This window comes from Phycodurus eques, chromosome 7, assembly GCF_024500275.1.
Source record: "Phycodurus eques isolate BA_2022a chromosome 7, UOR_Pequ_1.1, whole genome shotgun sequence".
Classification (NCBI taxonomy): Eukaryota; Metazoa; Chordata; class Actinopteri; order Syngnathiformes; family Syngnathidae; genus Phycodurus; species Phycodurus eques.
Genome location: NC_084531.1, coordinates 4,710,653 through 4,723,761, shown reverse-complemented (window position 1 = coordinate 4,723,761; position 13,109 = coordinate 4,710,653). Strand labels below are relative to the sequence as shown.

Genomic DNA, 13,109 nt, shown 5'->3' with positions numbered 1-13,109 from the left:
GGTGTGATCAGCACAAACTGGGTTTTCAGGATGCCACTCAGAACTAAATAAAATGATAGTTTGATGATATTCTTAAAAAATAGAGAATTTGATCACTCACCACAGATAGGTGCCCATTCTTAGCCTTAGCCACCAACAGCTCTGATCCAGGTGTGAAGTCAATGAACCCTTCTTTTCCTTGGCCCACTGTAAATTTTATACTAGAGGAGAAGCAGAGGGATGATTAGTTGAACTAGTAAAAACAGGACATTTTTAACAATGACAACAACATTGTCAAAGCAATCGCCATTCGCACTGAAAACCCTATAATATGCGTGCCAAGAATGGCTAAGAGCAAAACATTGGACTATTCTGAAGTGGCCCTGTATGAGCCCTGATCTAAATCCTATTGAACATCTGTGGAAGGAGCTGAACAATGCCGTCTGGAGAAAGCACAATTCAAACCTGAGACAATTGGAGCAGTTTGCTCATGAAGAGTGGGCCAAAATACCTGTTGAGAGGTGTAGAAGTCTCAATGAAAGTTACAAAAATCGTTTGATTGCAGTGATCGCCGCAAAAGGTTGCGCAACAAAATATTAAGTTAATGATACCATCATTTTTGTCAAGGTGTTTCATGAGTTTGTTTTTTAAAATAATTCTGTTGAACCACAATTCAAAAGCCATGTCTGATTTTTATTGGTTAATTTTTATTGAATTTTAATTTGTTATTACTTTTGTCAGATTCCAGCTATTTCTGTAACCACTTTTTTTTTCTTTTACGGGGGGGGGCAAATATTTTGTCCACATGTGTAACAGTTCTTCGCTACATCTACAAATGCAAGTTAAAATTCTACCATGCAAAGCTTGTATACAACTACAAACCCCAATTCCAATGAAGTTAGGACATTGTATAGAATGTAAATAATACAGACTACGATTTTTGTTTAGTTTTTTTGCAACTATTCACTCATTTTGAATATGATGCCTGCAACATTTTCCAAAAAAGCTGGGACAGGGTCATGTTTACCATTGTGTTACATCATCACCTTTCCTTTTGACAACACCCAATAAGCGTTTGGGAACTGAGTGTTGAATCTTTTCGGTATAATTTTTCACCATTCTTGCTTGATGTACAACTTCATTTGCTTTCTCCATTGTCGTATTTTGCATTTCATAATGTGCCACGCATTTTCAAAGGGAGACAGGTCTTAACTGCTGTTTGGCCAGTCTCATTTCATTCGCTTTTACTAAGAAGCTAAGCTGTTGTAACACGTGCAGAACGTGGCTTGGCATTGCCTTGCTGAAAGCAGGGAAGTCCCTGAAAAGCACGCTGCTTGGATGGCAGCATATGTTCCTCCAAAACCTTGTAAGTACTGTACATTTCAGCATTAATGGTGCCATCAGTTACCCATGCCACAGGACCAAACACACACCCATCGCAACTCAGACGCTGGCTTTTAAACCTTGTGCCGATAACAATCCGGATGGTGCTTTTCCTCTTTGGCCCGGAGGACACAATGTCCGTGATTTCCAAAAATAAATTTGAAATGTGGACTCCTCAGACCGCACCACAGTTTTACGCTTTGCGCCAGTCCATCTCAGATGAGCTTGGGCCCAGGGAACCCGGCAGAGTTCCTGGGTGTTGTTGATATATGGCTTTCCCTTTGCATAGTAGAGTTTTAACGTGCATTTGTAGATGTAGTGATGAATTGTGTGAACTGACAATGGTTTTCTGAAGTGTTCCTCACCCCACGTTAGGGTTGGGCATCGTTTGAATTTGAGCGATTCCAGTCCTGATTCCAATTCCTTATTTCGATTCCGCTTCAAAACGATTCTCGATTCAGGTTCTTTTAGGGGGCTGGGTCAAAAAAGTTGGCATTTTTTAAATAAAGGGTGTCCAAATTATGAACATCCATTTTTTTTAGCAGCCTGCAGCACAGACTAAAATGAACATTTGACTCGAGGTTCTTTATAACAAGTATCAAACACCAAACCTATGAACTAAAAGGCAATGTGTGTTACCTGAATATTTATTAATTGTTACAGCTAAAAGTTAAATATAGCATTGTTAAAATTGTTATTTGGGACTGTTTTATCACGTCAAATGGTTTATATGTGCAAGTTTGAACTTGACTTCCTGTTTTAAGCTTGTAGCCTTTTATTATGAAGGGTACGCACCGGAACTCAGCATTGTGGCACCAAAAATAACTTCACACAGCACCGGTGATTTTTATTTGTATTTATTTATTTATTTTTTTTAAATGGATGGAACCAAATGGTAAATGGACTGCACTTACAGTGGGTATGGAAAGTATTCAGACACCCTTAAATTTTTCACTCTTTGTTATACTGCAGCCATTTGCTAAAATAGATTTTTTTCTCATTAATGTACACACAGCAAACTGAAATATCACACGGCCGTAAGTATTCAGACCGTTTGCTCAGTATTTAGTAAAAGCACCCTTTTGAGCTAATACAGCCATGAGTCTTTTTGGGAATGATGCAATAAGTTTTTAACACCTGGATTTGGGGAACTTCCTCCTTGCAGATTCTCCTCTCCAGTTCTGTCAGGTTGGATGGTGAATGTTGGTGGACAGCCATTTTCAGGTCTCTCCAGATGCTTAATTGGGTTTAAGACAGGGCTCTGTTTGGGCCATTCAAGAACAGTCACGGGTATGTTCTGAAGCCACTCCTTTGTTATTTTAGCTGTGTGCTTAGGGTCATTGTCTTGTTGGAAGTTGAACCTTCTGCCCAGTCTGAGGTCCTGAGCACTCTGGAGAAGGTTTTTGTCCAGGATATCACTGTACTTGGCCGCATTCATCTTTCCTTCGATTGCAACCAGTCGTCCTGTCCCTGCAGCTTAAAAAGGTGATGAGCAGTGCCTGGTTTTCGCCACACATATGAATGAAGGTGTAGAACTATCTCAAGGATGATCAGAAGAAATGGGCAGCACCCAAGTTAAATATATGAGTGTCACACCAAAGGGTCCGAATACTTATGGCTGTGTGATATTTCACTTTTTGTATTTCAATAAATCTGCAAAAATTTCAACAATTCAATTGTTTTCCTGTCAATATGTTGTACTGTGTGTACATTAATGAGGGGGAAAAAATACTTAATTGATTTTAGCAAATGGCTGCAATACAACAAAGAGTGAAAAATTAAAGAGGGTCTGAATACTTTCCGTACCCACTGTAGCGCTTTATCTACACTATCACAGTGCCCAAAGCGCTTTAAAAGCCTCAAATGCTATAAAACGCTGATTCCTTTCCTTAGCCACCGATGAGGCACAAGGTTAGTGTTTGTGATACTGTAAGACAATGTTTACGTGAATTTTGTCCCAATTCATTGTGATGTACAGTTGCTATGGCGAAGTTTTAGCTCACTGTTTTTTTTTTCCTGTCATCGGCTCTTACGTTGGTTTGAAGACCAAAATAAACGCTAAAAACCATCAGCGCAAAAGTGCAAACAACCGTTTACCTTGTTAGCTGTCTCAATGTTGGCATAGATGTATTTTATTGTTTCACTCACCCAATTGACTGAGCGTTGACTTCACTGAAGCTCCATGCGGTATAGGCTGAGGCTCGGAGCGCGTCAGACGCTACACATCGTGAAAGCCTCCTTTGCACAATATAATCTTATTCCAAGTGTTGGACTGAGGCGACTGGTCATTAATTTTAGTAAAATTAAGACACACTTTTGTTCGCCGCCGCCGCCGTTTGGCACAAGCACGTCTTCTTTGTTGGTTTTCGCCACTTCTTCTTCGGGGTCGTCATACTAGGCATTGAAACTGGGAACCAACATTTTTCAAGGTTGGAACGTTAGTCCCGGTTCCAATCGGTTCTCGATTCCCGATGCCCAACCCTATCCCACGTGGGAATGTCCTTTATACAATGATGCCGTTTTTTAATGCAGTGCTGCCTGAGGGATCGAACGTCATTGGGATTAAATGTTGGTGTTTTGGCCTTGCCACTTATGTGCAGAGATTTCTACTTACTCTCTAAATCTTTTGATGACATTACGGAGATGATGAAATTCCTAAATTCCTTTCAATTGTACATTGAGAAACGTTCTCAAACTGTTGGACTATTTTCACACAGTTGTTCACAAAGTGGCGAACCGGACCCATCCTTGCTTGTGAACATCTGAGCCTTTATGGGATGCTCATTTTATTCCCAATCTTGACATGAAACTGTTTCCAATTAACCTTTTCACCTGTGGAATGGTGCAGCAAACAGGTATTTTTTAAACTTCCTAGTCTTTTGTGGCACCTGTCCCAGCCTTTTTGGAACGTTTTGCAGGCATCATACTCAAAATGAGAGAATATTTGCAATAACAGTAATGTTCATCAGTTTGAACATTAAATATCTTTGTCATGTATTCAATTGAATATAGGTTGACAAGGATTTTCAAATCATTGTATTCTGCTTTTATTTACGTTTTACACAACATCATCAAGTGATGCTAAACCCAAACCCATTTAGGGGTACACATGGTAGTTACAGTATGTTTAATTGGTGGTAGTATTATGAGATGGTCCTTAGAAAAAAAATCTACCCTGGTTTAGAGGGGAGAGTGTTTTCAAAACTTTGAGACCAGTTTCTAATCAATTGGTGCATTCTTAGGCAACAAAATAAACAGCCAAAACAAAAGTATTTTTTATCCCTTTTTGAGTTGAAAATGTCATGTAAACAGTACCTTTTGTTACTTATTCTGTAAGAACATACACTGATAATGATGTAATGTGTACTCTCACAAATGGTTCTCTAAATTCTTACCTGCCCTGGTTGATGTTGATGGTGTTTACTTTGTCAGCACATATGGCAATCTTGGTCAAGGTCTCAATCACGTGTTCACTTTGTAGAACCACATCTCCCTGTGGAATTTAAATCCAAAGATGAAGGTATTGTGTCATGCAAAACATGCTCTGCCCAGTTCTTTTCCACACTACCTTCTGTTTGTTATCATCACTGGGCACGTGCAGAACAAACACACCGTCGCTGAGAGAGCTGACAGAGATACCTGTGCAGGAATTTTGAATGAACAAAGGCCTGTTGATAAAAACAAGTCATTTATCAGTTGACTTCTGACCTTTCAGAGCATCATAGTCAATGCGTTGCTTGAGCTTGGCATCCTCTACAATAATGGCACAGTTTGCCGTCAGCAGCAGCTGGCGTGGACGGGCCTTGTAGCCCTTCCTGTCGTACTTGGTGACTGGCACTGCATACTGGAAAAAAGAGTGGATTAGTAAGGAGTTGTATCCACCAGCTAGTCCCACTGACTCCACTAACCTTCAACTTCTCATTTCCCAGAGTCTGCAAAACTTTGGGATTTATGTTCTCGCCATCTGAACAGAGTTGAAGAGTCAGCAAATGATACTGTGTGTATTATGTGAATATGCTGAATTTGTATTTGAGGGCACCAACCCAGTCTAGTGCTGACAAACAGCTTGGGTACACTTTGTGGGTAGTTGTCTTTCTTTTCCTTAAATATCTCACTTGCAATCATCTTCTGCTCCATCTGGCCAAACAGGATTGAACAATAAAGCTGAAGGTCAGATAATGTAAGTCACACTACGACACACAATGTGAAGCTGACTCAACAAGCATCACCTGGTGTTTCCACTCTGGGCTGATCTTCTTGCAGTAGATCCACACCATGTTCTGCATGGAGAGCTTCCGCAAATGTTCTGAAGCCTAAAAAGACAGACAGTAAGTGTGTATACATGGTAACAAGCTTGTTTGCCTGCTCTTCCTCCCTACTACATAATTTCTTTTCTAATATGGCCCATAATGAATGCTTGTCCAACTGCCTTCCCTTTTCCAAACTGTTTCTATTGGCTCTTGCTGGGACAGCTTCTTTCATTGTCTGCAAAAATTAGAATTTTTAATTTGTCGTTCAACAGAGCACATCTTTTAGGCAGTGATGTCACTCAAATCTAGTGTTTCACCATGCTTCAAAGCTCTGTGCATGTGTAATTCCTACCTCTGTAAGAGCTGCTGGTGGCATGGGCCAGCTTTTGTCCAGAACGTTCTTTGGCAGGTTCCTGCGCAGCTTCATGAGAAAGGAGTAGCGCACGTAATCAAGGAAATACTCATTTTCTGGACAGCGCTCCTTGTGGCGGTAAATGAAGCCTTTGATGAACCTAGGCGTGATTAAAAGAAATCTCAATATTGTGGTATCTTGACTTACGAGTTTCAGTCGTTCCATGACCAAGATCATAACTTAATTTATTCATATCAAATCAATTTTCCTCGCTGCTGCTTGAAAGTCAAATTTTAGATTGCAACTTAAAAAAAAAAAAAAAATAAAAAAAATAAAATAAAATAAAAAAAAAAAAAAATCAAACAAGCAACAGTTTCCAAGTTGGGGCAATGATACTCATATTTGGACTAAAATATGGACAAATATTTAACTTCACTTGCTGAATATGCCTAGACAGAATGTGAAATCATCAACTATCTTTTCTGTGTCTACCTGCGGATGGTGTCAGCAGCCTGCCGTCTGTGTTTGGCCCTCCTCCTACCCAAGATCCCCTTCCACCATGCCTGAACAGCAATAGCTGACACACAAGAGACATTTCTATAGTGATTCAATATATCACATACAAAACACATCAGGAGAAGAATTCCTCACCTGAAGTTCTAAGTTTTTGGTACCTTGACCTCTGGCTATAGCCCCTCCATCCTGCCTGCAACATGGTGGCTGTGGGAGGACAGCAAGCAAAAAAATAAACAGATTAAATTCAAGATGCAATACTTGTTTAACAAGCCACATTAACCAGATTATTCCAAGAGGTTTCCATCCTAAAACAAAAAAAAGCATAAATGCTTTTACATGAAATTTCACCAAGGGGTAAGACATCACAGAATACAAGCATGCCGTTGGTGCTACAAGTAAAACATTTTTCTAAAAAAAAAAAGAAAAGATCACTTGCAACTTTAATTTTCTCATATATTACTTTCATAAAACAGAACCACAGATAAGAAGAATATAGTTGTGGGCATATATAATTTACACAGTATATTGTGGATATTGTGAAAGTGTATCATCAGCAATGTCAAAGGGTTCTCACCAAGACTGTGCTTCCTGGTCTCTAGGGCCTCTTCAGTGGCAAATAAGGTCTTCGGGAAACGGATGAAAAGTTTTGACCTGCAAAGTGGAGTTTCCACACATTTCTGACCATGCCATTAGTTTCCTCATCTGAGCGTGTGTGTCAGTGCATGTTAATGACCTGCCCAGCTTGTAGTCTTCAGGCTTGTACCCCAGGTGCTTGACCAACGTAGCAACTCCATCAGACAGTTTTCCCTCCCAGTTTGGCCAAGTCTCTGGGCACAGGGACTTGTACCTAAATAGAATAAAATAACAGATTTGTATAGCTATAACATCAATGACTATCACACCATCAAATGTGTACCTACCACAACAGAAAAGGTATCAAATTGTAAACTGAATGATTTCTAATTCAAAAATGTCTCGAGCAAAAGAGGGCTGATTGCAATTACATAAAGCTTGTGGCATCATATATTTGCTGTACAATAGACACCTGTGAATCCCTGTCATGCATTGAGCAGGCTTAAAACAAACTGCGCCTTCTTATTAACCATAATAACCTAATACCCATGGAGTAATAGAGTGAGTGTGATGCATGTCAAAAAAGTAAGGTTCATTCAACGATCCATGAGTCAAATTTAAACACCCAAGCAGTTTTAAGATCTTTTGAACTTTCCCAGAACCTTATAGATGCAAATACCGTACATATACGCCAAATCATTTTCTAATGTATGACATTAAAATCAATGTTTTTCTGTTATAAACAAATACAATTGTGTTATGTTTCATGTTCATAGCAGGGAGAAAAAAAAAGAAAATGAGTTTAATATTATAAGAAAAACTTTACTATTTAAAACATAACATTCAAAGAACATAGCTCTGAATACGTGTCATTTGAAAGGATAAACTTGCGGAGAAGTTTCCAGTGATTCTTCTCAAGTTTACATAGTTTAAAGCCAATTTCCAGCTCTTTGTTCAAAATAGCACATGCAACGTTTGACTCAAATCAGGCTAGTGGCTCCAACACGTGCGGTCGGCAGAGGGGGAAATTGGCGGATTGTTATCTTAACGATAAGCGAAAAAAAAATCCTCTGATCACCTCTGCAGGAAAACCTCGTAGCGCCGTCTATAAGCAAAGCCAGCTCGCCTCACCCTCAGATTCTCCATCAGTCCCAGGTACTTGACCTGGTGACGGATCAGAACATCGTCAAAGCGACCTAGTGACAAGAGGAGGTGATAGAATGGTTAGATTCAGGTCACAACAGTCTGAGAAAAATGTAAAGCCTGTTGCAAAGAATGAACAAGCAAAAATCAGCAGTAGGAGTGACAAAGAGAAACAGTGTGATCCAACAAAAGGACAACTGTAGAGGCAAACAAAGGCCAATGCAGTATACAGACAACTACAAGGAGAATTTACAACGTGGCCCATTATGTGTCAATAAACAAAGTGTTTTGGTTGGAATCAGCAGAAGCACAGGATTAACATGACGTCAATGAACAAAATATTACTTTCTGGAAGTTGCTAAGCTGCTTTAGCTGTGTTTACAAGAGTAGTTACATGAAGCTGACATAATACGTTTGAAGCTTTTCACCTGATCAAATGTCATTGTATGAGAGTAAAACTCCAACACAAAATGCTAAAGTCACACCTCATGATGTCCAGTCCTGCTATTCTCCATATACAATACCAGTCCAAAGTCTGGAAACACATTGAATAGCATGACAAAAAAAAAGTCCAGACTTTGAACTGGTAATGTTACAATGCAGAAAGCTAAATTTCTCATCCAATCATAAAATATAAACACGCTCCTTGTGGATGTGTTAATTGCAGAGTACAAATGCTCCTGTACATTGTATATAAATACAGTACCTTTACCTTGCATCTGTAAATGGATAGATATAAACTACTTAAGAAATCACAGGAACATAGCCAGAGAGAAACGATAAAGTGAGATGTCTACGATCACATACCTTGAGTTATCAAGACAATTTTAATCCAATAATTCACTTGTTGACCCACGACATTTTACATTAAAAAAAAAACAAGATATGACTTCATACTTGCTTGCTTGGAGTCATTGGGCTTGATGCAGCGAACATATGATGGCTCCTTGGACATGAGGATCTCCATGAGTTTTGCCAGACTGGCCTTGAACTGGGTTGCTGCCTGGAAAGGCAGACAAAGCAGGACAGACAACAGATGAGAACAGCAAGTCCAATCGGGTGTGAAAAACTGTAAAGAGAAGCTGGATGGGTCTACACTGAGGGGAGTGATGCTGATGTCGGAAAGGATGACAGAAGGCAAGTGGTGACGGAGAGAATGATCGCATGGAGGAGAGGGGCTCTTCCCTCGCAGCCAGTGACAGTGCGCTGCTCGAGCCAGTGTGTGCGTACATGAAGGCCATTCCTCAGTGAGGGGGCGCCAACAGAGCATCCCTATCAGACTGCCCACTCAACACTGAGGGGGAACACATTTCTGCCTGTTTGCTGTGGGAAAGTATGTTGGGATGCCTGAGAGGGAGGCATATTACCGTGTCTGGACGTTTCTTGTCACTCAGCTCGTCCCTGTCGAAACACTGGTTCAGGATCTTGTTCTCTGACATGCACATAACCTTCAAACAGAAATGTAAAAGGACTTTGAACTACTAAAGGAGACACAAACCAGCTAATTAAAATATTGAAGTTGCTGTTCTTTCCATCAGTCTCACCTCTTTCAAGTTCCGAAAGAGCAGGTCATTGTTCTTGTCCAGGAAACCTGAGGAGGGGATTAATTTGAAATTGAATTTGGATACATACACTAAGCTTCACTACTATTTTACCTATTTTACATATATTATTATAGTTTCTTTTCTGTTAAATAAATTCAGCTCATGTTTACCTTCTTAATAAATTAATATTTGTCAATTCCAGCTACGCACCCTTCCACCTTAGATACAACTTGTCATAATTAGGGTCTTGTGTGAACAGGGCATCATAGTCAATGCGTTGCTTGAGCGTGGCCTCCTCTACAATAATGGCACACTGTCCCATGCTGAATTTGAGTAAGAGGTGGGGCATAACCTGGACTGGTCACCAGCCAATCACAGGTCACAAGAATCATTCACTCACATTCAACCTGATGAACAATTTCGGGTCTTCAATTAACCTAAAATGCATGTTTTTGAATGTGGGCAGAAGCCGTAGTACATGGAGAAAACCATCGCAAGTACGAGGAGAACATGCAAACTCCACACAGGAAGGCCAAAGCCTAGATTCAAACCCCAAACCAGATAACTGTGAGGCAGACATGCTCACTACTAGATCACTGTGAGGCCCATATTTTTCAATACTTAATACTTCAATTAATAGTTTTAATCAAAACATGTTTTCCACCTGAAACAAAATTTTTTTAAAAGTTTGTTTCATTTTTGTCATCAATTACTTAAGCTTAGTTTTTCCAAACAGTACAATTAAGTAGATGTGCATGGCAAGTTATACTCATGTCTGAGTATTTCCGATCAATCAATGCTTCACAAGTTGAGGCTTGAATACAATCACTGTAATATAATATGTAACCACATTCAGGTCATGCTATCTTGGTCAATTTATGGATCAAACACCTGTTGTGAATTTTGCCATTCAGCTCCTTTTTAGAGAGCAGAAAACTGCAAAAGGTACTGAAAAATTTAACTGTTAGACATCAGAGTCAAATAAGGTTCATCTGTAAAGGTTAGAGTGCATTTTAGAAAGCAGACTACCCCTAACTTTTTGTGTATGTACCATTGACATTGTAGTTGACCTCTCCAGCATAATGCAGCAGTCGGAATTCATCACGACCCATTATCTTCCGTGTCTTTCCATCAGCAAGCTTATGACTGCAGGACACCGCAAATGTACATCAACACAAATTCAACTTGAACATGCATTAAATGATCTGCTGCAATATGCAAGACGCAAATCATGAAGTACAATGAGACCAAGTATGGAAACATTAGGGATATCATGTTAGGAATGCAGGAATTAAACTGACGTGACAAAGTGTGGATGACCTCCCACGGTGTTCTCCAGCTTCTCTAGGAAGGTGATGTCACTGGCATCTCCGGGTCTCAGACACTCTTCATCCTGTAGCAGGAACACAAGAAAAGTATCAAGCGATTACTTCATCATCAGACCCCATATCAGTGAAAGGGTTATAAGTACAGTTCTTTCTATGAGTTTAATAAGATTATTATTAAGTTATGAGGATTTAACTCTTAAAGGGGACATCACTGGAAATTTACTTTGAAATGCTTGTATAAAAATAGGTCTCTAGCGTGCCTTCATCAGATGGGGGGGGAAGTCAATCTTCTGTGAGCTGCCGGTTTTCAAAACTTTGTCTGAGAGCAAGCCATTCTAAATTTTTCCCCATTTCACATAAGTAGGGGAAATATATATAATACCGCCCTCACATCAATTTGCACTGCCTTTGAAATGTCCGCTACGCTGGGTGACTATTCGCCATGTTGAAGTAAGTACTACCATGTCAAAGCCAAAATGTAAACACAAATGCAGTATGAAGATTGATGTTAGCTAATGTCAGATTCTGAAAAGCAGCACATACTCATATGTTTGAAAAAGTTGCCAATGTGGGAACAGGGGTATTTGTGTTTGCCTGTGCCACATGCATGGATCCCCTCCAATAAATAGCCAAGTATAATTCAGCGGCTTTGTGATAAAATGCTGTCTCAATGAGTGAAATCTTGGAATGGGTGCTCCCCTTTTTCTTCACACTCTGGGCTAGTTGTACCCTTACCTCTTCGCAACCTCTAAGCTCCACCCCTGGTCATAATGGTAGCGAAATACATAATTGGCACTGACTCTACAGGATAGGGGGGCAGGTTGAGCAGTGGCTTGTGCATGAGACAGAACCACCCCCACCCGCCCAAAACCAAGGTAGTTCAGGATGTTAACATCAACTTTTAATCTGGTTAATAAAACAGAGCCTCCTTGGTAGAGATAATGAACAAGAATCATCACCAGGAATGGATATGATGCCTTTAAACTTTTCTTCCACCAGGTCACAGATGATCTTGTTGTTGAAGTACTGCACTGGTTCCCACTAGAAAGAAAAAGCATTTTTGAGAGATCATTGTAAAAGAAAATGTAATTTATCCAACTTTAGGTGGCCCTGTCTGATAAACTGAATGGATAGAAACTTGCATGTGCCAAACAATAATTTGTCAGGTGAATAACAACAATGTCCTCATATGGGATCTGGAGAATAAATGTGACTGGCTGCGGCTAAAAGGTCCTCATCGGTCAAAAAATGCAAATTGAGATATATATATATTTTTTTGTAATTCTACATTTAATTCCTATCAAAATGATATAATACGCGGTTTACAAGTTACAGCAATTTTTTTGTTAAGTTGAAATTCCTAGTTTTGAGAAAAACGTGATTAAAATTTTGGGACATATATCTTTCAAAGATCCATAGCAACCAGTACCTTGGGAAAATGATATTGACTCCAAACTTTCAGGAAATGTTGAAAGACCAATGGAAAGTAAATTACAATAGCTGGTAAGGACATCATTAGAGATTTTAACCCTTTAACATCTGAAGAAGTTTTATATCTCAACAGATTAAATAGGCTGAAAATGGTGATTCAGCCTCAACCAAAAAATACATTTGAAAATCCCACTAAGGTTATAAATTACTATCCTGAGGCATCATCATCATCTGCGTTTGCAAGAAAATAGTCCCCCTGCATCTAATGTATGCTGCTATCATGTGTAGCAGCACCACACAAGTTCAGTGCACTCATCTCATTCAATGCATTGGCCACCTTTTTGGCCCGTTTTTTCACTCTTAGAGGCCATAATAAATTGCTACTAACAGTTACGAATCATCCAACAGGTGATATATTCTAAATATACTATACTTAACAATCATTTAAAAAACAGAATATATCAGGGGTGTCAAAACTTTTTTTTCTTCCTCAGAGGGCCACATACAGAAAAACATAAAGGATGAAAGGGACACTTTGAAATTCTTCAACTTTTTAATTTAATAAACATGCTAAAACCACGGCTTATTCACCTTACCATTATACAGCACT

At 39.5% G+C, this 13,109-nt stretch overlaps 1 protein-coding gene across 3 annotated transcripts in view; it reads right to left on the bottom strand.

The window, feature by feature from the left end:
- LOC133404688 (unconventional myosin-Ic-like) overlaps nt 1–13,109 on the bottom strand; it is an 86,088-nt gene that overhangs the window by 2,779 nt on the left and 70,200 nt on the right. For all 3 annotated transcript variants that reach the window (XM_061680780.1, XM_061680782.1, XM_061680781.1), the window contains 19 exons: nt 12,031–12,109; nt 11,042–11,135; nt 10,792–10,886; nt 9,741–9,787; nt 9,564–9,644; nt 9,094–9,199; nt 8,132–8,249; nt 7,214–7,327; nt 7,055–7,131; nt 6,616–6,684; nt 6,457–6,541; nt 5,965–6,124; nt 5,592–5,675; nt 5,406–5,499; nt 5,271–5,326; nt 5,071–5,206; nt 4,931–5,001; nt 4,758–4,855; nt 101–200 (listed from right to left, as the gene is read on the bottom strand). In XM_061680780.1, coding sequence (XP_061536764.1) covers nt 101–200; nt 4,758–4,855; nt 4,931–5,001; nt 5,071–5,206; nt 5,271–5,326; nt 5,406–5,499; nt 5,592–5,675; nt 5,965–6,124; nt 6,457–6,541; nt 6,616–6,684; nt 7,055–7,131; nt 7,214–7,327; nt 8,132–8,249; nt 9,094–9,199; nt 9,564–9,644; nt 9,741–9,787; nt 10,792–10,886; nt 11,042–11,135; nt 12,031–12,109 — 1,764 coding nt within the window. The remainder of the gene's footprint in view (nt 1–100; nt 201–4,757; nt 4,856–4,930; nt 5,002–5,070; nt 5,207–5,270; nt 5,327–5,405; nt 5,500–5,591; nt 5,676–5,964; nt 6,125–6,456; nt 6,542–6,615; nt 6,685–7,054; nt 7,132–7,213; nt 7,328–8,131; nt 8,250–9,093; nt 9,200–9,563; nt 9,645–9,740; nt 9,788–10,791; nt 10,887–11,041; nt 11,136–12,030; nt 12,110–13,109) is intronic.